Below are 27,300 nucleotides of genomic sequence, written 5' to 3'. Positions count from 1 at the left end.
CTTCCCGCTCTGACATGGATGACGCGCGGGTAATGACCTCCCGTGCGTTGAAGCTCAACAGTGTGTGACAGGAAATGAGGAAAGATACAGCTGACTCATATCGCCCAATCATATAGTTTCCTCGCGGCCCGGTAGCTCATGCTTTGCGGCCCGGTAGCTCATGCTTTGCGGCCCGGTACCGGTCCGCGGCCCAGTGGTTGGGGACCGCTGTTCTAACTGGCCTAAATCTCTCTGCAAGCTTTGAAAACCTACTTCATTATCCACAACTCCACCTATCTTAGTATCATCTGCATACTTACTGATCCAATTTTCCACCCCATCATCCAGATCATTAAGATATATGACAAACAACATTGGACCCAGTACAGATCCCTGAGGCACACCACTAGTCACCAGCTTCCAATCTGACAAACGGATATCCGTCACTACTCTCTGGCGTCTCCCATCCAGCCACTGCTGAATGGAGGTACATGGAGCTTACAAAAATAGAGGGCTATGGGTAATCCTAGGTAATTTTTAAAGTAAGTACATGTTCAGTACAGCATTGTGGGCCAAAGGTTCTGTATTGTGCTGTAGGTTTTTTTATATTTCTATGTTTCTATATCAAGAACACCCATTTCAACCATTTGTGGTAATGAGTTCTATATTATCATTGGTAATTGGGTAAAGAAGTTTCACCTGAATTCCCTTGTTGCGTTTCTTGCTAACTTTCTTATCTTTTGTATCGTCTGTCTCCCAAAGAGGAAACACTCTTTGTGTTTTTTCTATTGGAGACTTTATCTGCTTTGAAGGTCTCTATCATGTCAATTCTCAGTTTTCTTTCCACAAGAGGAAAGAGACCCCATCCAAATATGCTTTCCTGATGCATAAACTTCTACCTCTCTGTCATCATTGTTGTAAGTCTTCCCTGCATCCTCTGTCGTGTTTCCCTTTCAAAGTTGAAAGGGAATTTATTATCGAAGTACGTATATATCACCACATTCTACCTTGAAATTCATTTTCTTACAGACATTTACAGGAAAACAAAGAAATACAATAGAATTTATGAAGAAGTATAAATAATAAAGACTGACTGACCAATGTGCAAAAGAAAATGGTGCAAAAAATAAAAAAGTAAATAAGTAATGCTGAGTTGTGGAGTGCTTGAAGTGAGTCAACAGATTGTGAAATCAGTTCAGCATAGAGGTGAACGAAACTATCCAAGCTGGTTCAGAAGCCTGATGGTTTTAGGATGCTAACTGTTCCTGAACCTGTGGTATGGGCGCCAACGTTCGGTAAAAAGAGAGCATGGGCTGGACATTGAGAGCCCTTAATGTTGGAGGCTGCTTTCTTGTGGCAGCTGGTTAGGTATACAAATAAATGGATATGCAAAATTATGAGTGTAATGTCTTAGTAATGATACTGTAGAACTACTGTTACTGTATGACCCAGAAACAGATTCACACCCTGATATTCAGTCTCCCAAATTATCACTAGCTAACTTTAATGACGGAACAAATGGGAACTATACCCCATTAAGAGAGCACTGACTTGGGATTTCTCACATTGCCTGTGGATAGTCATATCTGAGCCTTTCAATGATCTGTTTAATATACAAGATGTTGCAATCAGAACACTGAGTCATTGGTCCCATTGGGAATTTTAAATGGACAAAATTATGTTTCACTTTGAAAACATTGTGTAGTTTGATTTTGTGTTAAATACCAAGTGTTAAGTAATTGTTATTTAACTTCCACAGCAGAGTGACGATGTTAGGAAAAGCATTACTATGTGTGTGGAAACATTGCATAAATGGCACTGAATGAATATTAGCAAACAATGAGTGCTTTGTAGGATATATCCACTATTAGCAAACAATGAGCCCTTTGAATATTACATCCACTTTATATTACACAAGTACCAAACTTAAAAGCTATTGACTGGTCTACTTATGATTGTCTTGCAATTGTGTTCATTCTTCATGGGTTGGAGGATAGTTAATTATTCTGATTTTATTTAATATCTACTCAGAAAAACAGGAGATGGGAAAGTGTTGAAAATAAGGCAATTATTTTCTTGCAAATTTTATAAGTCATTTGATTTTCTTTTTTTAAATTGCCATGTGCAATTCACCCCATTCCTCATGAGAAGTGGTACCATCCAATGAGATTATATGATTAGTGTAAAGCTCCCTAGTTTAACCTTAGCCATAGGGAAAAACATGGCTTCACCGATCATTTCTGCAGTCTACCATATCACATCTTTTGTATGGTATCTTCTTCTCATTTACTTGCTTCTTGACACTCAGTATGACCGTGCACCTGCAGGAGTGTTCGTATATGCTGGCCAGTGGAAGTACCTTACATTCCTAAATTTAGTAAGTGATTCTTTGGCTTTACATAGTTGTATTAAGCAAATGTTCATGAAATAAGTGGGGAAAGAATGTGGTGGTTTACAAGTTCTAAGTGTTGTGGATAAACATTCTAAAAAGCTTCATTCTGGCATGTGAATTTTTGCCTGCTAAAGCCTCCTGTTGAGAATTCAAGCATAGAAACCTGGGAGTTTATGGCTATTAAGTTTGTCATACTGAACTATGTTTTCGTAAATAATGTTTAAACTAGTTAATATTAAGATTTGGAAAGGTCAAATGCAACAGGAATGTATACAGGACCCTTGGGATAAACCAAGGGAGTTTGGGGTGAAGCTGCACAGCTTCTTGAAATTAACAACACAAGTGGATAGAGTATAAAGGCAGCAGAAAGATTGTATCTCTTCATTAGTCAAGGCATCAAGTGCAAATATCGGAAAGTTATTTTGCAGCTATATAAAAATTTTGTTCAGCCACATTGGAGTACTGTTTGCAGTAATGGTTGCCATGCCGTAGGAAGGATGTGGACACTTGCAGAAGAGGTTCAGAGCAATGTTGCTTGGATTCACATGTATTATCTATAAGAAGAGATTGAATACATTTGGATCGCTTTCTCCAAATCCAGAGGATTGACTACATTCAGATTGCTTCTCCAAATCCAGAGGATTGACTAGATTTGGATTGCTTTCTTCAGAGTATTGGAGGCTAAGGGCTGATCTGATAGAAGTATATAAAATTATGAGAGTAATAGACAAAATGGATAGTCAGAGTCTTTTCCCTAGTGTGCAAATGACAAATACAAGGGGACACAGGTCTAAGGTGAGATGGGAAAAGTTTTAAAGAGATTTGTAAAGCATAATTTTAATACAGAGGATGGTAGATGCCTAGAATATGCTGGCCAGCAAGATGTTAGAAGCATTTAGACAGGCAACTAACCATGTAGGGAATAAAGGGATACAGACCATGTGCAGGCAGTTGGGATTAGTTTAATTTGGTATCATGGGCAGGGCAGACACTGAGGGGCCAAAGGGCATGTTCTGTTCTGTACTGTTCCACGGTCTACACTTTACAAACAATGGATATCATTTATTGGAGAAACCGTATGCAGTAAATAGGTAATGACCAATATAAAATTCCAAAAATAAAACAATCTTTTGAAAATTGTGTAATATTGTTGGATCTTTTTTAACAGTAGCTCTTCACCCTCTCAGCTGGTATATTTTTGGAGATGAGTTCTGCTCTTAAAATTTGAACATAATGACTTGGGTTTTGCAGTCACCAGAGAGAAAAAAAAAATATTTACACAAGAGATTCTGCAATGTTTTCTTTAACAATATTTGCTATTTTTAATACTGGCTACTGTACATGAGTTCTTTTTCACTTCTGAGTAGAAGGCGGCCCTATTTTAAGATGGTGATTTCTTCAAGGCATTTGTGGTTTCTGTGAGACATGGCAAAGCTTCTCAACCGGTCATATTAAAGATTTCTCACTGTGTGACACACAAACTAGATGTATAAGGCAGAAATTATAAGCTACATTTAAATCATGAATGAACTGCAAATTAAAGGTAATAAAACACTAATAAGATTAAGGGTCAGAGATGATATTCAGAAAAAATACTTTTTCCCCCAGTCCCCCAAATGAAGTAACCTCCATAATTCAAATATAAATTTTCAAGGCCAAAGTCATTGTATGACTGTGATCGTCATAAATCACACACTAAAGAATGCACTTACATCTGAATACACTGGTCCTAACTTTTTCTCTGGCATCTTTAGTGAGACACAATGGGCAAAAAGAGTAACTTCATACCATTGCATTGATTTGATTGCCAAGGCTGTTAGTAAAGAATGTTGCAAAGAACATTGTGCAGAAGTATTTGGTCACTTTAGATTTTCATGTTTAACTGTACATGTACAGTTAAATGGCTTGTAGCCAGATCAGTTCATAATAATATTGAAGGTTCTCAACTGTGACATCATTTTTTTTATCACTAATTGGACAGAGACAACAGTGCAGTCCTTAATGAGTGTGGTGTTGTCTGAGAAGCTGTTTCTCTGATGAGACTTTTGATGGAGTCCTTTCAAAATGTTATGAAAACACTTTACTAGAAATTAATTCCATGTTAATGGAATTAATAGATGGAAATCGGAAGTTCCGTAGGTGCAAGTGTAAGGGTGCTATTGTAGTGTAGCAATTAGTGCCACTCTATTACAGCTTGCGGCATTGAAGTTCAGGGATCAGTTACAGTGCCCTCTGTAAGAAGTTTGTACCTCCTTCTCATGTCAGTTTGCTCTGAGCTCCGGTTTCTTCCCACAGTCCAAAGGCATACGGGTTAGTAGTTTAATTAATCATTATAAATCGTCCTGTGATTAGGCTCGGGTTAAATAATTGGATCATTGGGCTGGAGGGCTGGAAGGACCTGTTCTGCACTGTATCTCTAAATACGTTTGTAAATAAATCTGAAAAAAAGAATTGGAAATATTAGAATCACTCAGCAGATCAGGTAGCATTTAAGGGGAAGAAAAACACAGATAATGCTTCAGGCTCTGTAACCTTACAAATCACTGTGGTGGGGGATTTGTCAGGAATCAGGTAAAAAGAGACAGGAGGAAAATTGTGGGTTTATTTTCAAGAAAGCAACATAACCTTGTTTGCTGAATGCTTTATCGTGAAATATTTTACCCAAATACTGTAATGGCAGGAACAACAATGTTAAGTGTAAATTGTGAATACCTTTGGAATCATCATCTGATGTCTTGCAGTTACCCTTGTTTTTAATAATCACTTATAATATAAATAATTTCTATTGACTTAAAGAACCAGTAGAGATTATTATAGGATCTAATCAACAAACAAATCAGCTACTGCCACACATACTGCTCTGCTCATCAAACTTTTTATTCAGTCTGATTTCCTATCTTACAGCTCACTCATTTGGAGCAGAGGGAATTTGTAACATGGTGGTCATCCTAGTGGATTAGCAGTCAGTAGCCTGATCCAATTACTTGAAGTACATAAGATTGTTACAATAAAAATAAAACATCTGGTTCTACATTCTACAGAGAAGAACAGCTGCTATCCATACACGTTAGTTTATATGTCACTCCAGACCTGCTAATGTGTTGACTCTTAACTGTCTTCTCAGTCCAGAGACATATTAGTAGTGGATGGTAAGTGCTGGCATTGCCAGAAGTATTTGCATCCCATAAATAAATACATTTCAAACTAGTATGCATCAAGTAATTAGGTGAACTTCTCACTTCAGTTTACTGATGTCAGGATAGTCAGAAGGTCAGGAGTTTCCAGGAATGGCAAGAATAATGACTGCCTAATTCTGCTCATATATTTTATGGCCTTAACTAAAACAGAAATGAAACCACTGCATCCACAGTTAAGATGTGTATGGCTGCACTACTGTCATGAAGATTGAATAATTAATATTGAATAGTCCACAGGAACTGATTACTAAACTCTTGATCATAACATGCTAAATTGCGTGTCATGTGTTTTCCATTGCAAGGCATTGAAGGCTGTGACGGTTAATAACTTGTGAGGGTTCATAGATTTAAAGAACCGCATTTAAGATACCTGGGGTGTATGTTCTTATGTATGAACCAATTTTTGTGAATGTTTATTTAGACTTTATTGATATTAAATCAACAAACAGTTAACATAGTTGGAAATTTATTTTATTGCCCACCTCTTCACCTGAGTCATTCCAGACTGCTTCAAAGAGCCTTTAAGAACTAAGCACGCTAGGAGATCTAGAATCCTATTTTGACAAGATCAAATAAGGATGGCAGATTACAGACTTTAAGCAGTCTCAAGATAAAAGGGACAGGTTGTCTGACAAGGAAAGGTTAGGTAGATTGGACTTGTACTGTTGGAGTTTAGAAGAGTGAGAGAGATTTGATTGAAACATATATGATATTATGATATTGGGGGGGTCTTTACAGGGTGGATAAGAAGAGGAACTCCTGGCACTCATCCTTGCAAGCGGAACAAGTGCTACAATTGCTCCTACACTTCCTCCTCACTACCATTTAGCCCCAAACAGTCTTTCAAAATGAGGTGACACTTCAACTTTGTGTCTATTGGGGTCATATACTGTATCCGGTGTTCCCTGTGTGACCACCTGTATATCAGTGAGACCCAACATAGGCTGGGAGACCCCTTCACCAAGCATCTATACTCTGTCCGCCAGAAAAAGCGGGATCTCCCAGTGGCCATTTTAATTCAACTTCCCATTCCAGTTCCGATATGTCAATCTATGGCCTCCTCTACTGTCATGATGAGGCCACATTCAAGTTAAGGAACAACACCTTATATTCTGTCTGGGTAGCCTCCAACCTGATGGTGTGAACATAGCTTTTTGAACTTCTGGTAATGCCCACCCCCACCGCCGCCCCTCCCCTTCACCTGTCCCCATCCCCTTTTCCCTCTCTCATCTTATCTCCTTGCCTGCCCTTCCTCTGGTGCTCCTCCCTTCCCTCTTCTTTCCTCCATGGCCTTCTGTCCTCTCCTATTAGATTTCTCCCTTCTGCAGCCCTGTATCTCTTTCACAAATCAACTTCACCCCTCCCCCTGCCAGTTTCACCTATTACTTTGTTTCTCCCTCCCCTTCCCCCACTTTCTTACTCTGACCTCATCTTTTTTTCTCCTGTCCTGATGAACGGTTTCGGCCTGAAACATCGACTGTACTCTTTTCCATAAATGCTGCGTGGCCTGCTGAGTTCCTCCAGCATTCTGTATGTGTTGCTTGGATTTCCAGCATTTGCAGATTTTCTCTTGTTTGTGCAAGGAACCTAGGACCTACTGAGTGGAAAGGGAATGCAGGACCATGGTCCCAGAAGGTGGAAAGGGAGCATCGTAAACATGCTTACACAGGACTTACACAGTGGATATAGTGCAACAGGACTGGGGAATCTGGGAATACAGATCAATCATTCCTTGAAATTGGTGTCACAGGTAAATAAGGTATGAAGGAGAACTTTGGACTTCATAAATCAAAGTATTGAGTAAAGATATTGGTATGTTATGTTGAAGTTGTATAAGACATTCGTGAGGCCTAATTAGAACTATTGTGTGCAGTTCTAGTTACTCATCTACAGTAAAGATATCAATAAGATTAGAAGAGTACAGAGAAAATTTACAAGGATGTTGATGTATTTGCAGATCTGAGTTATAGGAAAAAGTTGAATAGACGAGAATTTTATTCCATGGAGCATAGTAGAATAAGGGGAGATTTGATAGAAGTACTCAAAATTATGAAGAGTATGGATAGGATAGCAGGCTTTTTCCACTGAGGTTGGATGAGAATAGAACTATATGTTATGGGTTAAGGGTGAAAGGTGAAATATTTACAGGGCACCTCAAAGGGAACTTTTTCACTCAGAAGGTGGTGTGAAATGAGCTGCCAGTGCAAGTAGAGATTTGATTTCAACATTTAATAGAAGTTTGGACAAGTACATGGATGGTAGGGATATGGAAGACTATGGTCCAGGTGCAGGTCATTGGGATTAGGCGGAATAATATTTTGGATGGGCTGAAGGGTCTATTTCTGTGCTGAAGTGCTCTATGACTCTGTGATTACTTGTTGAGAAGGATGACAAACCAGCAGAATTTCTGACGGCAGATGGTGAAGAGTTTTCTGTAGATATGGATACAGAGAGATCTTATTCTTATTCAGAGACAGCTAATCTTATTAAATGTCATAAACTTCAGGGGCCAAGTAACCTTTTCCTCTCTCTGAAATCTATTTTAAATGACTAGCAGCAGAAAGAAGGAAATGGAGTATCCTCCAATATTAACACTAGCAGTGTTCCTTGTTTGTAAAAAGTTTGTAAAACAAACTTTTAAATGGCAGCCACTACTTATTTAATTTAACTTAAAAAAAATATATATACACTTGTGCTCCTGTGGAATACAAGAGCAAGGATGTGATGCTGAGGCTTTAAGAGGCACTGGTGAGACCTCACCTTGAGTATTGTATACAGTTTTGGGGCCCTTATCTTAGAAAAGATGTGCTGGCATTGGAGAGAGTCCAGAGGAGGTTCACAAGGATGATTCCAGGAATGAAAAGGTTATCATGTGAGGAATGTTTGATGGCTCTGGGTTTGTTCTCGCTGGCATTCAGAAGGATGCGGGGGGATCTCATTGAAACCTTTCGAATGTTGATAGGTCTAGACAGAGTAGATGTGGAAAGGACGTTTCCCATGGTGGGAGAGTCTAGGACAAGAGGGCATAGCCTTAGGATAGAGGAGTGCCCTTTCAAAACAGAGATGTGGAGAAATTTCTTTAGCCAAAGGTGGTGAATTTGTGGAATTTGTCGCCACATGCAGCTGTGGAGGCATTAAAGGTTACAGGGAGAAGGCCGGGTACTGGGGTTGAGGAGGAGATAAAAAAGGATCAGCCATGATTGAATGGTAGAGTAGTCTCAATAGGCCAGAAGGCCTAATTCTGCTCCTACGTCTTATGGTCTTATGATCTTATACACTTCTTACTGTAATTCACAGTTTTTATTATTATCTATTGCAACGTACTGCTGCCGAATAACAACAGGAAACAAAACCAGTAAAATAAAAGTCATAAAGGAGTTCCCAGGAGATACAAACAATAATCTCAGAACTTGTTGTCTGAATCATTCAGTTTACGGAGTGACTAACCATCATATGTCTCTGCTGATTCAAGCAGGTTTATTTCTTCACATGATGCCTTCAGGTAACAATCATACACACTGTGATAGTACACACCAGTCAGTTGTTTTCCAAATATAGATAGTAATATCCAGGCTATCTTTATTGAGGGATCTGTGCAAAAACAGGAAACTTTTATGGGTGTGTAAGGAAAATTAAAGTAGGTTACAGTATTTATAGAAAGTCATATAAGGGGCATGTAAAAACTATTGGATGGCATTATTATGCATAAATTGTATCAGATGGAGATTCTTTGGTTACAGATTGACATTGGAATGGAGGTGGTGGAAATTGTTAAAGTTAATTGGCTTAAGGGCAGGAATTACAGTTCTATAATTTAGATAAGGCACTCCTAAGCATATAAATGGATACCAGTTTCTTTGTGAACATGATTTTTTGGGTGAAAAGTGGGCATTTATTGGGTGCGAAATCATTCAAAAGCATCAGATGAGCATAAGAACACTGAATTTAGAACAACTTTGGAAGCAAGTCAAGCCAACTGGAATATGTGTCATTGTTTAGTAGAGATGGTAGAGTGGTGGGTATTGTAGAAAGCATCATTCTTGGCATCAAGTAATGAAGCAGTGATTACTGGTTTAATTGCTGGCTGGATATTGAAAGGTGGACAGAATTCCTTCAGGAATTCAGTTTCCACCTTTGTGTGTTGGGTAAGTTCTACATATTGTTTAAATCTTCTAATATAGACAACCATTACAGAATGGATCAAGTTTAATCATGACCTCATATGTTGTGAAGGTAAAACATAACATATTTAAAATAAGATCTGTGCAGATTTCATTGCAATGGCTCAGTATTATCATGGTTTATTATGACAATTTATAAACCCTTTGAATTGAGTAATCTCATAGAACTATACTGCGTGGGAGCAAGGCAAAAAGAGAAATATGACACGGTAATGTAGCGGTCAGCATAACACTTTTACAATGCCATTTCTTCCACTGTCTGTACAGAGTTTGTATTTTCACCCTGTGATCATGTGTGTTTCCTCTGGATGCTCTAGTTTTCCCCCATGTTCTAAAGATTTATGGGTCATTAGGTTAATTGGCCACGTTGGTGTAATTGGCCACACATGGGTGGTGTGGGCTCGTTAAGCCGGATGAGCCTGATACTGTGCTGCATTTATCAGTAAAATAAAGAGGATCCTCATGTCCATGCCAGATTCCAGCAGAACAACCCCATCAGTCCACTCCCCACTATCCATATTCCCATGTTTCTCTGCACCTTGTACTCTCACATGTCCATCAGCTCCATTTTCATTCCTACTTCATTCCTGAGCACATAATCCATATCGGTATGAAATGAGACCTGCTGTTGGAGGAGGTAAACAGCAGCTAGGCCATTAAACCAAACGTCCTTCCAAATGGATACTAATAGTCCGATAGAATTCAAAAAGGGCAAATGACCTGGACCATGTTTATGGCTCAACTAGCGTCTAAATCTGTACTTTTGTTTCATTACTGTTTCTGGGACCTTGCCATGGTCAACTTAGTACTGTGATCCCTATATTACATTACAGCCATGATTTCAAATCAAAATGTCCACATTTGTTGTGAAATGCTGTTCAGAAGTTATAAAGGGTATTACATTAATGTAATATTTTCTCTGAATTTAGTCTTCCAGAAAAGGGTGAAATTTAACAGACTAGGGCATAAGTTACAGAATTCTGTAAATTCTGAAATGGGAAATGGGAGGAAGGAAGACATGGATCCAAGCTGGTATTTCCTTCTTTTTTTTTTCCAGGAGTTTCAATGGAAAATAATGAATAATGAGATATAGTATCACCTTCACATTCTCCATTCAGTGTAGCTGGAACTATATCAGAGTGAGTTCTAGTGGTTCCTTTTTATAGGCATTGTATGTAACTAGCTCCTTTATACTCTCCCAAACATCTCTGAAATCCAACCTCACTTCCAGTAAGCACTGGAGCACATAATCTGTATTGTTACTGCAAAATTAATTCTGTTTTCTCAGTTCAATTAACTGTTTGTCCTTGTCCAACCACTTCAAGCTTAACACAGAATCCGAGACACCTGCTTGCTGATTTCTCTTTTTATCCAAGATGGGAGATTTGGGGCGGGGGAGGATAAGTTTATATTTGGATAGGCTTATGCTGACCTCACTCTTACTAAACCAATCACCATCTAATTGCCATGCTGATCTTCATTCAAAATAAAAATGATTAGAGTACATACATGTCACCACATACAACCCTGAGATCCTTTTATCTGTGTGCATTCTTAACAAATGTATAGAACAGTAACTGTAAACAGGATCAATGAACAACAAACCTTGTAAATGCAGCTGTAAATAAATAGCAATAAATAATGAGAGCATGAAATAACAAAATAAAGAGTCCTAAAGGTGAGACCATCAGAAATAGAATGAGTGTAGTTAGCCTCTTTTGTTCCAGAGCATGATGATTGAGGTGTAGTAACTGTTCATGAACCTGGTGGTGCAAGTCCTGAGGCACTTGCACCTGATGGTGGCGATGAGAAAAACCTGGGTGGTGAGGATCTTTGATAATGGATATCATTATAAAATACTTCTTTTCCTCAGATTATATTGTTCTGAAAATTGCTATTACCATATTCTCCTTGAAAAGTACAGTCCTTAATTCCACAAATTACTAGCCCGTCTGAAAATTACATTTCCTATCCAGAGTGTATGAACAAGTTACTGCCTCCCAAATCGATGCCCTGTTTTACCACAACTTCATGTTCTATTTGCACCAATCAGGTTTCCAACCACAGATCACATCTTCCTCCTCATCTTCCTCCTTACATTCTTTGATATTGTATATTGAATCATATAAAGCCATTTTCCTACTGGTTACCTCAAGACTTGAGACTGTCCTTTCATCTTGACTATTGAATTATAGCCAGACTATATCCACCAGTAGTTTCTGTTTTTCTGGGATCCCCGAGGGATAATCCAGTCCTCTTCTCTTCTCCATCTAGATTAGGAGTTCCCAACCATTTTTATGCCATGGACCAAAACCATTAAGCAAGGAGTCCATGGACCTCAGTTTGGGAATCCCGGATCTAGACCCTGCCCATACAAACATATAGGACCAGTATATGTCATGTAAGACTTTCTTCACAATCCCACAATGCTGAAATGCCTAACAGAAGTTGGGCGACCTTGGTACTGGGGTCATCATAGGTATAAGGGCAAATTGGCAGAGGAGGACCAACTACCTAGCAGACCTAAATTTCTCCCACAGTCCCAGTCCAAATGTCACGTGCAGGCATTGCCCTGCCAGACACAAGACCTTGGCCTGACCTGGAGCAGTTGAAATGACCTGATAACTGGAGAGAATTATGATTTTGACAGGTAGCCACAAAAGACGAAGCAGAATGTCACCTTCAACATGCCTCCTGAAGACATCCCTCTATGTCTGTGCACCAGCTTTGTCCAAGTCTCACAGCTCATTTCACAGTTTGCACACCCTGTCAGCTATTCAACACCAACTCAACGTGCATTACACATTAATACACTTATCTCTTTCACATATAGAGGAAGGGGGATGTTACGGTAAGTGCCAGCCTCTGGAGTATAGACGCTCTGATTCTCTGGGGTATAGAATAGCAGGTGCATTCCTTTTAAAGATTCTGGCCCGCACTGCTGATTGGTGGCCATGTTTTGGTGCCAAGATTTGGATATTTAAGGAGCACCTGCGCTCAAGATCGGGCCTCACCTGTGAGCCCAACTCTGGTTTAGTCGACGATTGCATTTAGGATTTCTGCCTTGTTTGGATTCTCATCAATCATCCAATTTCAAACCCTATTCTCACCTCCCTGATTTATTTAATGTGTACAGTGAAACAATATCACAAAAAATAAGAGACATCTTGGGAATCAAAGTTGGCGGTGAAAACATCAATAATTTCAGATATGCAGATGACACTGTGTTAATTGCAAGTGCGGAGGAAGAACTACAAAACTTATTTGATATAATTGTTGAAGAAAGTGCAAAAATAGGTCTATCTATCAATTGCAAAAAGACAGAATGTATGGTGCTATCCAAAAAGAAGCAGAATCCTATCTGCAGGCTGAGAATAAACGGGGAAGACATAAAACAAGTAAAGAACTTTTGCTACTTAGGAAGCTGGATGACATCAGATGGCAGGTGCAACTTGGACGTCAAAAGAAGAATAGGGATGGCAAAAGACATCTTTACGAGAATAAAGAGAATACTGGCCAATACTAAACTCGGCATGACAACCCGCCTCAGAGTACTGTAAATGTTACGTTTATCCAGTTATATTATATGGCTCAGAATTTTGGACAATATACATAGAACATAGAACATAGAATAGTACAGCACAGTACAGGCCCTTCGGCCCACAATGTTGTGCCGACCCTCAAACCCTGCCTCCCATATAAGCCCCCACCTTAGATTCCTCCATATACCTGTCTAGTAGTCTCTTAAACTTCACTAGTGTATCTGCCTCCACCACTGACTCAGGCAGTGCATTCCACGCACCAACCACTCTCTGAGTAAAAAATCTTCCTCTAATACCCCCCTTGAACTTCCCACCCCTTACCTTAAAGCCATGTCCTCTTGTACTGAGCAGTGGTGCCCTGGGGAAGAGGCGCTGGCTATCCACTCTATCTATTCCTCTTATTATCTTGTACACCTCTATCATGTCTCCTCTCATCCTCCTTCTCTCCAAAGAGTAAAACCCTAGATCCCTTAATCTCTGATCATAATGCATACTTTCTAAACCAGGCAGCATCCTGGTAAATCTCCTTTGTACCCTTTCCAATGCTTCCACACCCTTCCTATAGTGAGGTGACCAGAACTGGACACAGTACTCCAAGTGTGTCCTAACCAGAGTTTTATAGAGCTGCATCATTATATCGCGACTCTTAAACTCTATCCCTCGACTTATGAAAGCTAACACCCCATGAGCCTTCTTATTACGCTATCCACCTGTGAGGCAAATTTCAGGGATCTATGGACATGTACCCCGAGATCCCTCTGCTCCTCCACACTACCAAGTATCCTGCCATTTACTTTGTACTCTGCTTTGGAGTTTGTCCTTCCAAAGTGTACCACCTCACACTTCTCCGGGTTGACCTCTATCTGCCACTTCTCAGCCCACTTCTGCATCCTATCAATGTCGCTCTGCAATCTTTGACAATCCTCTACACTATCTACAACACCACCAACCTTTGTGTCGTCTGCAAACTTGCCAACCCACCCTTCTACCCCCACATCCAGGTCGTTCATAAAAATCATGAAAAGTAGAGGTCCCAGAACAGATCCTTGTGGGACACCACTAGTCACAATCCTCCAATCTGAATGTACTCCCTCCACCACCACCCTCTGCCTTCTGCAGGCAAGCCAATTCTGAATCCACCTCGCCAAACTTCCCTGGATCCCATGCCTTCTAACTTTCTGAATAAGCCCACCGTGTGGAACCTTGTCAAATGCCTTACTAAAATCCATATAGATCACATCCACTGCACTACCCTCATCTATATGCCTGGTCACCTCCTCAAAGAACTCTATCAGGCTTGTTAGACATATCTGCCCTTCACAAAGCCATGCTGACTGTCCCTGATCAGACCATGATTCTCTAAATGTCTATAGATCCTATCTCTAAGAATCTTCTCCAACAGCTTTCCCACCACAGACATAAGGCTCACTGGTCTATAATTACCCGGACTATCCCTACTACCTTTTTTGAACAAGGGGACAACATTCGCCTCCCTCCAATCCTCCGGTACCATTCCCGCGGACAACGAGGACATAAAGATCCTAGCCAGAGGCTCAGCAATCTCTTCTCTCGCCTCGTGGAGCAGCCTGGGGAATATTCCGTCAGGTCCCGGGGACTTATCTGTCTTAATGTATTTTAACAACTCCAACACCTCCTCTCCCTTAATATCAACATACTCCAAAACATCAACCTCACTCATATATTCCTCACCATCATCAAGTTCCCTCTCATTGGTGAATACCGAAGAGAAGTATTCATTGAGGACCTCACTCACATTAAGATCTATATGGATTTTAGTAAGGCATTTGACAAAGTTCCACACAGTAGGCTTATTCAGAAAGTTAGAAGGCATGGGATCCAGGGAACTTTGGCTAGGTGGATTCAGAATTGGCTTGCCTGCAGATGGCAGAGGGTGGTGGTGGAGGGAGTACATTCAGATTGGAGGATTGTGACTAGTGGTGTCCCATAAGGATCTGTTCTGGGACCTCTACTTTTCGTGATTCTTATTAATGACATGGATGTGGGGATAGAAGGGTAGGTTGGCAACTTTGCAGATGACACAAAGGTTGGTGGTGTTGTGGATAGTGTAGAGCATTGTTGAAAATTGCAGAGAGACAGTGATAGGATTCAGAAGTGGGCTGAGAAGTGGCAGAAGGATTTCAACCCGGAGAAGTGTGAGGTGGTACACTTTGGAAGGACAAACTCCAAGGCAGAGTACCAAGTAAATGGCAGGATACTTGGTAGTGTGGAGGAGCAGAGGGATCTCGGGGTACATGTCCACAGATCCCTGAAAGTTGCCTCACAGGTAGATAGAGTAGTTAAGAAAGCTGATGGGGTGTTAGCTTTCATAAGTCGAGGGATAGAGTTTAAGAGTCGCGATGTAATGATGCAGCTCTATAAAACTCTGGTTAGGCCACACTTGGAGTACTGTGTCCAGTTCTGGTCACCTCACTATAGGAAGGACGTGAAATCATTGGAAAGGGTACAGAGGAGATTTACCAGGATGCTGCCTGGTTTAGAAAGTATGCATTATGATCAGTGATTAAGGGAGCTAGGGTTTTACTCTTTGGAGAGAAGGAGGATGAGAGGAGACATGATAGAGGTGTACAAGATAATAAGAGGAATAGATAGAGTGGATAGCCAGCGCCTCTTCCCCAGGGCACCACTGCTCAATACAACAGGACATGGCTTTAAGGTAAGGGGTGGGAAGTTCAAGGGGGATATTAGAGGAAGATTTTTTTACTCAGAGAGTGGTTGGTGCGTGGAATGCACTGCCTGAGTCAGTGGTGGAGGCAGATACACTAGTGAAGTTTAAGAGACTACCAGATAGGTATATGGAGGAATTTAAGGTGGGGGCTTATATGGGAGGCAGGTTTTGAGCATCAGCACAACATTGTGGGCCGAAGGGCCTGTACTGCGCTGTACTATTCTATGTACTATGTTCTATATACTTTCTACCATTGAAAAACATCAAAATTGTGAAATATTGCACCCAATTGTAAAAAAAAAGTTAAGCATTATTAGGGCTGATCTTATTAAATTGTCACTTTATTTGTCCAGATGCAAGTCTCAACCTGAAATATCGGCACCCATTTCTCTCCACAGATGTTGCATTCTCTTTCCACTTCAGATTCCATGTCTCTTGTGTCTTTAAATTGTCATTTTCTTACACAAGCCCAATGTCCCTTATTTAACCTCAATATCCAAAAATACAACAATTGTTGTCTCAAGTGCACTCTGCAACTGGGTCTCTGACCAAAGAATTTCAAAGATTTCCAATGTTCCAAGTGAAGAAATCTCATCCCTCTCCTGAATGAGCCACCCTTTGGACTATGACCTTTGGTTCCAGATATCTCAGTCAATTGAAACATTTAACCTGTCAAGTCCTATGAGGATTTTTAATTCTTTAATCATATTACTTCTCATTCTCATAAATAGGAGTATGATCTCCTTAATCATACTGTATCTGAAAAACCTCACATTTCAGAAAATTACTGTAAATATAACCTTAGGTCGAAAAAAATAGTCCAATACACTATGGTCTCAATAGGGCTGAACAAGATTACAGTAAGCTATTTTTACTCATATTATAAATCCTGTTGCAATAAAGGACAATACTCTATTCATGTTCCAAATTACTGTACCTGCCTGTTACCCTCCAGTGGTCCACTTACAAGGATACACAAACCCTCTGAACACAAACAAGTTCCAATCTTGCATCACTTAAAATACTTTATTTTTCTATGTTTTTCAACAAATGCATGTTCTTATATTTTCCTGCATAATGTTCCATCTGCTTTCCTATTTACATGAATCCCCTCTGAATTCTCTGCTCAATCACACAGGAAGCCAGTCTTGTACCATCAAGCCAACTCAGATGTTTGGGTATAATGAGCCACTCACTACTGGTTACCATTCCTCTGACCTGCTCTAATAACTGCATTTATGTGGTGGTCCATTTGAGTTTCTGCTCAGTGGTGATCCCAGGATGTTGATGGTGAGGGATTTTGTGATGGTAATATTGAATGTCAAGGCTAGATGCTTATTCTGTCTTGTTGGACATGACATATTTGTGGTGCAAACATTACCTGTCACTGCAAGTGTGCAGTATTTCTTTTACTGAGAAGTCGTGAATAGAATTGAACACTGTATCCAACAGCCATTTTTGAATATATAGTGGAAGGAGTACAAATGATAAAACATCTGAAGATGTTTAGATCTTGGATTAACCCTGGGGGACCTGCTGCAGTGATGTCCTGAGACTGGGAAGATTGATTTCTGACAAGCATATCCTTCCTTTGTCTGATTCTAATCACAAGACTGTTTTCTCCTTGGTTTCAATTGTACTAAGGCACTCTCATGCTGGCTCAGTAAAATGCTGTTTCGATGCCAAGAGCAGTAATTCTCACCTTTGGAATTAAACTTCCTGGCACCTGAAATTACAACCAATATTTCTTAGTTCTTGTCAGCATACGGTTATTCCAGTAATCATGCTGCAGAATTACTGATAATCCAGTCAGTTCACTGGTGATAATTTTAATATCTGGCCACAGTATAAAAAGTCAACTTTGCATTTACTGTCCATATAAAAACCTGGAAGCATGTACAAGTAGGCTCAGGGACAGCTTCTATCCCACTTTTGTAAGACTACTCAATGGACTTCTTGTACAGTAAGATGGACTCTTGACCTCCCAATCTACTTTTTTATGGCCTTGCACCTTGTGTGCCTTCACTGTTGTTCTCCGTAGTTATAACATGCTTTTCTACATTCTGTTATTGCTTTTCCCTTGTACTACCTCAATGAACAGATCTGATGAAATAACCTGTATAGATGACATGCAAAGCAAAGTTTTTCACTGTACTTCAGTACATTTATTTATTATCGCGGAACAGGCTCTTCAGGCTCTTCAAGTCACGCCACCCAGCAATCCCCGATGTAATCCTATCTTAATCACAGAACAATGACTAATAACCAATTAATCTACCAACCAGTATATCTTTGGACTGTGGGAGGAAATTGGAGCACTCACAGGAAACCCATGTGATCACAAGGAATACATACAAACTTCTTATAGGCATAAGCTGGAATTCAACCCGGGTTGCCTGTACTGTAAACTGTTGTGCTACCACTAATCTACCGTGCTGATTTTTTGCCAATTTGTACAGACCTCCTTGTCTTACTTATCATTGAGTTCACATAAATGAGCACTAGACAACCAATGATATATTTCCCATTTTATAAACACGAGAAATCCTGAAGATGCTGGAAATCCAAAAAAGCACACACAAAATGCTGGAGAACTCAACAGGTCATGCAGCATCATGGAAATAAATAAACAGTCTACTTTTCATAGCTGCCAGAATAAAAAGGTGGAAAGAGGGGAAGAAGGATAGTTAGAGGGTGATAGGTGAAGGCAGGTAGGTAGGAAAGGTAAAGGGCTGGAGAAGAAGGAATCAAATAGGAGAGTGGATCACAGGAGACAAGGGAGGAAGAGAGAAACTGGGGGGAATTGATAGGCAGGTGGGAAGAGGTAAGAGGCAAGAGTGGGAGATAGAAGAGGAGGGGAGGGGGTGGGAAAATTTATTCTACTGGTATTCATGCCATCAGGTTGGAAACTACCCAGACAGAATATAAGGTGTTGCTCCCCACCCTGAGGATGGCCTCATCGTGACATGTGGAACGGGAATGGAAATGGGAATTAAAGTGTCTGGCCTTTGAGAAGCTCTGCTTTTGGTCAATGAAGCAGTCTGCCAATTTACGACAGGTCTTAGCAATGTAGAGGAGGCTGCATCAGGAGCACTGAACACAATAGACAGCCCCAGCAGGTTCACAAGTGAAGTGTTGCTTCACCTGGAAGGACTGTTTGGACCCCCCAAATGGAGGTGAGGGAAGAAGTATATGGACAGGTGTAGCACTTTGGCTGCTTGCAGGGATAAGAGCTGGGAGGGAGATTAATGGGGAGGGTTGAATGGACAGGGAATCATGGAGATCCCTGCAGAAAGCGGAGAGAAGCAAAGAGGTAAAGATTTACTTTGCCAAATGTCAACACTATTCAAAATGAAGATCTTTGAGAAGCAATAAACTTGTAAGGTGTAATTGTATTGTCCAGATGACCAGAAGGAGGCACTCAAACTAGACAGCAACTAACTGATCTTCTAAGTATGAAGCAGCAGTCAGGTTTGTGCTAGAATATTCTCCATTTGTTCAAGAGCTCTACACTACCCAGGACAAACAAAAACTGTTTGATCTGCTTTCTGCATATCACCTTGTGTTCATTCATTCCCTATCTCACACTATATCTGCATGTATTCAATGGAGAATAAAATACAGCAATTGCCAATGTATTCATTAACTGCACCTCACAAATTTATAGTTCCTGTTACCTGGAGGGATAAGAAGAACAAATTCATGAATGTGGATGGTACACTTGAGTTTTTGTTTGTGATTTGGGATCACATATTTCTATAGATGTACCATGGAGAACATTCTAATGGTTACATCACCCTCTGTATGGAAGGGGGTGTGGGGGCGGCCACTACACAGGATTGAAAGAAGCTGCAGAGATTTGTAAACTCAGTCAACTCCATCATGGGCACTAGCCTCCATAGTATCTAGGACATCTTCAAGGATTAATGCCTCAAAAAGGTAGCGTGCATCATTAAGTCATCCATCACCAAGGACATGCCTTGTTATCATTGCTACCATTAGGAATGAGATACAGAAGCCTGAAGGCACACACTCACTGATTCAGGAACAGCTTCTTCCCCTCTGACATCCAATTTCTGAATGAACATGAATCACTACTTTTTTAAATTTTGATTTTTGCACTACTTATTTAATTACTTTGAGTAAAGGACAACATCAGATATTCATTCCAAAATATCTGCCGTCAAATTGTCTTCTTGTTCAAAATCAACTTGTACTCCTTGACTTTATACTTTATACTTTATACTTTATTGTCCCCAAACAATTGATGCTAGAACGTATAATCATCACAGCGATATTTGATTCTGCGCTTCTCGCTCCCTGGATTATAAATCGATAGTAAATATTAAAAATTTAAATTATAAATCATAAATAGAAAATATAAAAATGGAAAGTAAGGTAGTGCAGAAAAAAAAGAGAGGCAGGTCCGGATATTTGGAGGGTACGGCCCAGATCCGGGTCAGGATCCGTGCAGCAGTCTTATCACAGTTGGAAAGAAGCTGTTCCCAAATCTGGCCGTACGAGTCTTCAAGCTCCTGAGCCTTCTCCTGGAGGGAAGAGGGACGAAAAGTGTGTTGGCTGGGTGGGTCGTGTCCTTGATTATCCTGGCAGCACTGCTTCGACATCGTGCGGTGTAAAGTGAGTCCAAGGACGGAAGATTGGTTTGTGTGATGTGCTGCGCCGTCTTCATGATCTTCTGCAGCTTCTTTCGATCTTGGACAGGACAACTTCCATACCAGGTTGTGATGCACCCTAGAAGAATGCTTTCTACGGTGCATCTATAAAAATTAGTGAGGGTTTTAGGGGACAGGCCAAATTTCTTTAGTTTTCTCAGGAAGTAAAAGCGCTGGTGGGCCTTCTTGGCAGTGAACTCTGCTTGATTGGACCAAGTCAGGTCATTTGTGATATTGACCCCGAAGAACTTAAAGCTTAAAACTTAGAACTTAAAGAGAACTTAAACCTGTTCCACTTGCGCACCACCAATGTAAATTGGGTCGTGCGGTCCGCTACTCCTTCTGAAGTCAACAACCAATTCCTTCGTCTTGCTGACGTTGAGGGATAGGTTATTGTATTTGCACCATGCCACCAGGTTCTTAATTTCCTCTCTGTACTCAAACTCATCATTACCTGAGATACGGCCTACAATTGTTGTGTCATCAGCAAACTTATGAATTGAGTTTGATGGAAACTTGGCTACACAATCATGGGTGTACAATGATTACAGCAAGGGGCTGAGTACACAGCCTTATGGGGCACCAGTGCTCAGAGTGATTGTAGAGGAGAGCTTGTCCCCTATTTTACAGCCTGGGTCCTGTCTGTGAGGAAGTTGAAGATCCAGCTGCAGATCTGAGTGCTAAGGCCCAGGTTCTGGAGCTTAGGAATCTGTTTATTTGGAATGATGGTATTACTTTGGCACAGTTTAGTCAAATGAGCTATTGACAGTGAGGTAAAGATCTAAACATATGTTGATTCTTAATGCCGGTTGATCTTGGAGAATGGGTGTTGATTCTTATGTAAGTGGACAAGGACCTGGCAGATAGAGAACAATGTTGATAAATTCAAGGTAATCCATTTTGGAAGGAAAAATAGAAGATCAGATTATTATATAAATTGTTTGCAGTATGCTGTTGTGCAGAGGGCCTTAGGAGTGCATGTGCATGAATCGCAAAATGTTGGTTTGCTGGTGTAACAGGTTATCAAGAAGACAACTGGAATATTGGTCTTCATTGCTAGAGGGATTGAATGTCCTCCCGGCTCCTTCATTTTATACCTGGAGTAGGTGTAAATGAAGGAGCAGGGAGGTTCTGCTGCATCTGTACAGGATACTGGTGACACCAAACAGGATTACTGAGTGTAGTTCTCGACTTACCTGAGGAGAGATATACTGGCTTTGGAGTTGGTGCAGAGGAGGCTTACCAGGTTGATTCCGGAGATGAGAATGTTAGCCTTTGAGGAGAAAATGAGTCACTTGGGACTATGCTCACTGGAATTAGAAGAATGAGAAAGGATCTTCTAGAAACATAAAATTATGAAAGGGGTAGATGAGATAGAAGCAGGAAAGTTGTTTTCACTGCTGAGTGAGACTAGAACTAGGGACACAGCCTCAAGGAATATATTTAGGATAGATTTGAGGAGAAATTGCTTTTCCCAGAGAATTCTCTGCCCAGTGAAGTAGTGGAGGCAACCTCATAAAATATATGTACAACACAGATTTTGCATAGAAGGGGAATTAAGGGTTTTGGAGAAGAGGCAGATAGGTGGAGTATATTGTTGAGGGTTTCAGCAGCAATTGAGTTAGGGTGGAAATGGCTGAATGTGTAGAGACTGATATGTGACCTGAAACTCTTCTTAAGGTCAACTAGGACACAAAGATTGTGAACAAAAACAACAGGAATTCTGCAGATGCTGGAAATTCAAGCAACACACATCAAAGTTGCTGGTGAACACAGCAGGCCAGGCAGTATCTGTAGGAAGAGGTGCAGTCGACGTTTCAGGCCGAGACCCTTCGTCAGGACTAACTGAAGGAAGAGTGAGTAAGGGATTTGAAAAGTTTCAGTTAGTCCTGACGAAGGGTCTCGGCCTGAAACGTCAACTGCACCTCGTCCTACAGATGCTGCCTGGCCTGCTGCGTTCACCAGCAACTTTGAAGATTGTGAACAATTTTGTTTAGCCTCAAATGGAATGGAATTGATATAGAAGATTTGAGTTTGTTGTGGGCTTCAACCTTTGCCATGTAAAATTACGAGAATTTCCATCTATACAATGTTGGGTGTATGTCAACCAGTATCACAACATAGAGTTGAGAGAAGCATGGTGAGGATGAAACTGAGACTTGCTTATATTGGCAGCACAGTGGTGCGACTAGCAGAGCGACTGGCTCGCAGTGCTACAGACATGGTTCAATCCTGCATTCAGATTCTGTTTTGAGTTTTTATAAGTTAATTGACTGCTACAAATTGCTCTTAATGTGTCGGGTGAGCGGTAGGTCTGGGATGGAGGGTGGAAAGAAGTCTTAAAGAAATGGAGAAAACAAAATTTGGATTAATGTAAGAATAACATAAAATGAGTGGTTGATGGTTGGTGTGGAGTCAGTGAGCCAATGGGCCTGTTTCTAAAGTGTATCTCTCTATAATTCTGCAACTTTATAGACCATAAGGCATAGGAGCAAAATTAGGTCATTCAGCCAATTGAATTTGCTCCACAGAGTGTGGAAACTGATTCATTTTGTTTTGTGATAACAACAAAGATAACCTTGCACAAAACTGAGAAGGAGGAGGGAGACAAGGAGTGATATTTGCTGATTTAACAAGGTTTGAGCATTTTCTTTGAGCAGTGGGTAATGATGGTAGATTTGATGGAAGTTGCTCAGTAACTGAGAATGGACTGTTAGTCCGTTTGCTGCCTTTCACTATACTTACTCAAACATCAAAACGTATTTTCTGATGAAGCAGTGACTAAAACTATATGTTGTATACCAAGCTTCAGCTTTCATTTCTTCATAAGCTTCAGCATTTGTTATTGAAGGTCTGTTAATTGTTGCTGCCAGTCATACAGAGGTAATGGAAAACCAAAAATGTTGTCGCATCGGAATTGAAACTGCACACATATTAGGAAAATTCTGAAACCATTCTATTTTTTCACTGAAATGCTTACTGCCATATTTCAGTGCTGGCTTTGTTTGGCTGATGAGAAAGGATTAATATAAACAGATTGATACTCATCTTTGAAACTCTCAGAAATTTCTGTTTGCTGAAATGAATTTCTGTAATATAATTGTCTCAATATTGCATTGACAATCAAATAGACGAGGATGATTCAACTTATCAACAATGCCAAAACCTGAATTGAACACCATGAATACTTGTCATCTGTATTCTGCAGTTTGAAAAGTTGTAAAATCACATGATAAATCCATCTTTCCTAACGGTCCGAATGAAAGCACAAACAGAAAGATTGTTACCTTTCTAGAAATCTAAAGGAATTTCTGCACCATAATTGAAGAAAAATGTATCCTCCGTGTGTAGTGACAAAGCACAAGCTAATTTTTCAGTAGATTACCTCAGTCTTGAGGACTGAAGTCACTACAAAAAAGACCAGGTGTGTGTCTAGGATTTTAAACTTATCAGCGCTGGAAGGTATGTATACCTGTCCCTAAATTTATGGTACAAGAAATGTACATAACCTTATACCTTTGCGTTGCTCTTGGATAATTATATTTGCAAGGTGGAAGGACCTATGTCTCTCACCCTCTTGTTCCCATGTTATGCAGATCATTTCCCTTCAATCTTCTCTGCTTTTTATGCCTTTGTCCAAGTTTGGCACATATTATTACCTTGTCTTTCTGAAGTTCATATCTTCCTTCATCGCTATCCACTAAGGTGACAACATTATAAATATTTACAGCATGTACCTTCTACACCTGAATCTAGATAATTTTTGAAAACTAAAAGATGCATGAAATTGGGAAATCTCCCAGTCTGAAGACATCCATTCACAAATGTCAGCTGATGTATGTGAGGTTCTTAATGTAACCGGGTGACCATTGGGTCTTATTCAGTATCGTTAAAAGTGTACTTAGGCAGCCATCCGGATAATGCTAGAATAATTACCTGTGCCTTTAAGGGAGACGGTGATGTCATTACGCACGCGCGGGATAGTGGGGAGACCATTTTGCTTTCTGCTGAAGATGCTGGTGGGACATTGGAATCTGGTCTCTCCCAGAGTGTGCTGGGCATGGTGAGGAAATGTAAGCATTAATTGACAATATCCATGTGAATTTGTTTATGCTTGCTGTCGAATTGAGAATATCGGTAGTTTGATATGTTTTGCATGTGGATGCTTTAGATTTTCTCGAGTGAATGACTCAACACTGGATCGCGTGGCTTGGGCAAAGTTCCTCACCATCCAAGTAGGTCAGTCTTCCTGTAATTTAACTACCAGGCAATACCTTGTAAAAGTTGTGCCAAAGTGTACCTTTTGTCTAACTTTATTGTATCAGGACTGATTGTGCATGTAACCACGGAATAGAAACATAGAAACATAGAAACATAGAAAATAGGTGCAGGAGTAGGCCATTCGGCCCTTCGAGCCTGCACCGCCATTTATTATGATCATGGCTGATCATCCAACTCAGAACCCCACCCCAGCCTTCCCTCCATACCCCCTGACCCCTGTAGCCACAAGGGTCATATCTAACTCCCTCTTAAACATAGCCAATGAACTGGCCTCAACAGTTTGCTGTGGCAGAGAATTCCACAGATTCACCACTCTCTGTGTGAAGAAGTTTTTCCTAATCTCGGTCCTAAAAGGCTTCCCCTCTATCCTCAAACTGTGACCCCTCGTTCTGGACCTCCCCAACATCGGGAACAATCTTCCCGCATCTAGCCTGTCCAATCCCTTTAGGATCTTATACGTTTCAATCAGATCCCCCCTCAATCTTCTAAATTCCAATGAATACAAGCCCAGTTCATCCAGTCTTTCTTCATATGAAAGACCTGCCATCCCAGGAATCAATCTGGTACTCCCTCTATGGCAAAGATGTCTTTCCTCAGATTAGGGGACCAAAACTGCACACAATACTCCAGGTGTGGTCTCACCAAGGCCTTGTACAACTGCAGTAGTACCTCCCTGCTCCTGTACTTGAATCCTCTCGCTATAAATGCCAGCATACCGTTTGCCTTTTTCACCGCCTGCTATACCTGCATGCCCACTTTCAATGACTGGTGTATAATGACACCCAGGTCTCGTTGCACCTCCCCTTTTCCTAATCGGCCACCATTCAGATAATAATCTGTTTTCCTATTTTTGCCACTAGAGTGGATAACTTCACATTTATCCACATTAAATTGCATCTGCCATGAGTTTGCCCACTCACCCAACCTATCCAAGCCACCCTGCATCCTCTTAGCATCCTCCTCACTGCTAACACTGCCACCCAGCTTCGTGTCATCCGCAAACTTGGAGATGCTGCATTTAATTCCCTCATCCAAGTCATTAATATATATTGTAAACAACTGGGGTCCCAGCACTGAGCCTTGCGGTACCCCACTAGTCACCGCCTGCCATTCTGAAAAGGTCCCGTTTATTCCCACTCTTTGCTTCCTGTCTGCTAACCAATTCTCCACCCACACCAATACCTTACCCCCAATACCGTGTGCTTTAAGTTTGCACACTAATCTCCTGTGTGGGACCTTGTCAAAAGCCTTTTGAAAATCCAAATATACCACATCCACTGGTTCTCCCCTATCCACTCTACTAGTTACATCCTCAAAAAATTCTATGAGATTCGTCAGACATGATTTTCCTTTCACAAATCCATGCTGACTTTGTCCGATCATTTCACCACTTTCCAAATGTGCTGTTATCACATCCTTGATAACTGACTCCAGCAGTTTCCCCAACACCGACGTTAGGCTAACCGGTCTATAATTCCCCGGTTTCTCTCTCCCTCCTTTTTTAAAAAGTGGGGTTACATTAGCCACCCTCCAATCCTCAGGAACTAGTCCAGAATCTAACGAGTTTTGAAAAATTATCACTAATGCATCCACTATTTCTTGGGCTACCTCCTTAAGCACTCTAGGATGCAGACCATCTGGCCCTGGGGATTTATCTGCCTTCAATCCCTTCAATTTACCTAACACCACTTCCCTACTAACATGTATTTCGCTCAGTTCCTCCATCTCACTGGACCCTCTGTCCCTTACTATTTCTGGCAGATTATTTATGTCCTCCTTAGTGAAGACAGAACCAAAGTAATTATTCAATTGGTCTGCCATGTCCTTGCTCCCCATAATCAATTCACCTGTTTCTGTCTGCAGGGGACCTACATTTGTCTTTATCAGTCTTTTCCTTTTTACATATCTATAAAAGCTTTTACAGTCCGTTTTTATGTTCTCTGCCAGTTTTCTCTCATAATCTTTTTTCCCCTTCCTAATTAAGCCCTTTGTCCTCCTCTGCTGAACTCTGAATTTCTCCCAGTCCTCAGGTGAGCCACTTTCTCTGGCTAATTTGTATCCTACTTCTTTGGAATTGATACTATCCCTAATTTCTCTTGTCAGCCACGGGTGCACTACCTTCCTTGATTTATTCTTTTGCCAAACTGGGATGAACAATTGTTGTAGTTCATCCATGCAACCTTTAAATGCTTGCCATTGCATATCCACCGTCAATCCTTTAAGTGTCATTTGCCAGTCTATCTTAGCTAATTCACGTCTCATACCTTCAAAGTTACCCCTCTTTAAGTTCAGAACCTTTGTTTCTGAATTAACTATGTCACTCTCCATGCTAATGAAGAATTCCACCA

At 40.6% G+C, this 27,300-nt stretch overlaps 1 protein-coding gene across 1 annotated transcript in view; it reads left to right on the top strand.

Annotated features, from left to right (window-relative positions):
- Positions 1-2,200: 2,200 nt before the first annotated feature.
- Positions 2,201-27,300, top strand: part of LOC134357658 (androgen-dependent TFPI-regulating protein-like) — a 78,901-nt gene continuing 53,801 nt past the window's right edge. The window contains exon 1 of the mRNA XM_063069280.1: positions 2,201-2,356. Within this exon, the coding sequence (XP_062925350.1) occupies positions 2,201-2,356 (156 nt within the window). The remainder of the gene's footprint in view (positions 2,357-27,300) is intronic.

The sequence above is a fragment of the Mobula hypostoma genome, chromosome 17 (assembly GCF_963921235.1).
Source record: "Mobula hypostoma chromosome 17, sMobHyp1.1, whole genome shotgun sequence".
In the NCBI taxonomy this organism is placed as follows: Eukaryota; Metazoa; Chordata; class Chondrichthyes; order Myliobatiformes; family Myliobatidae; genus Mobula; species Mobula hypostoma.
This window is presented reverse-complemented; position numbering and strand designations above follow the sequence as displayed.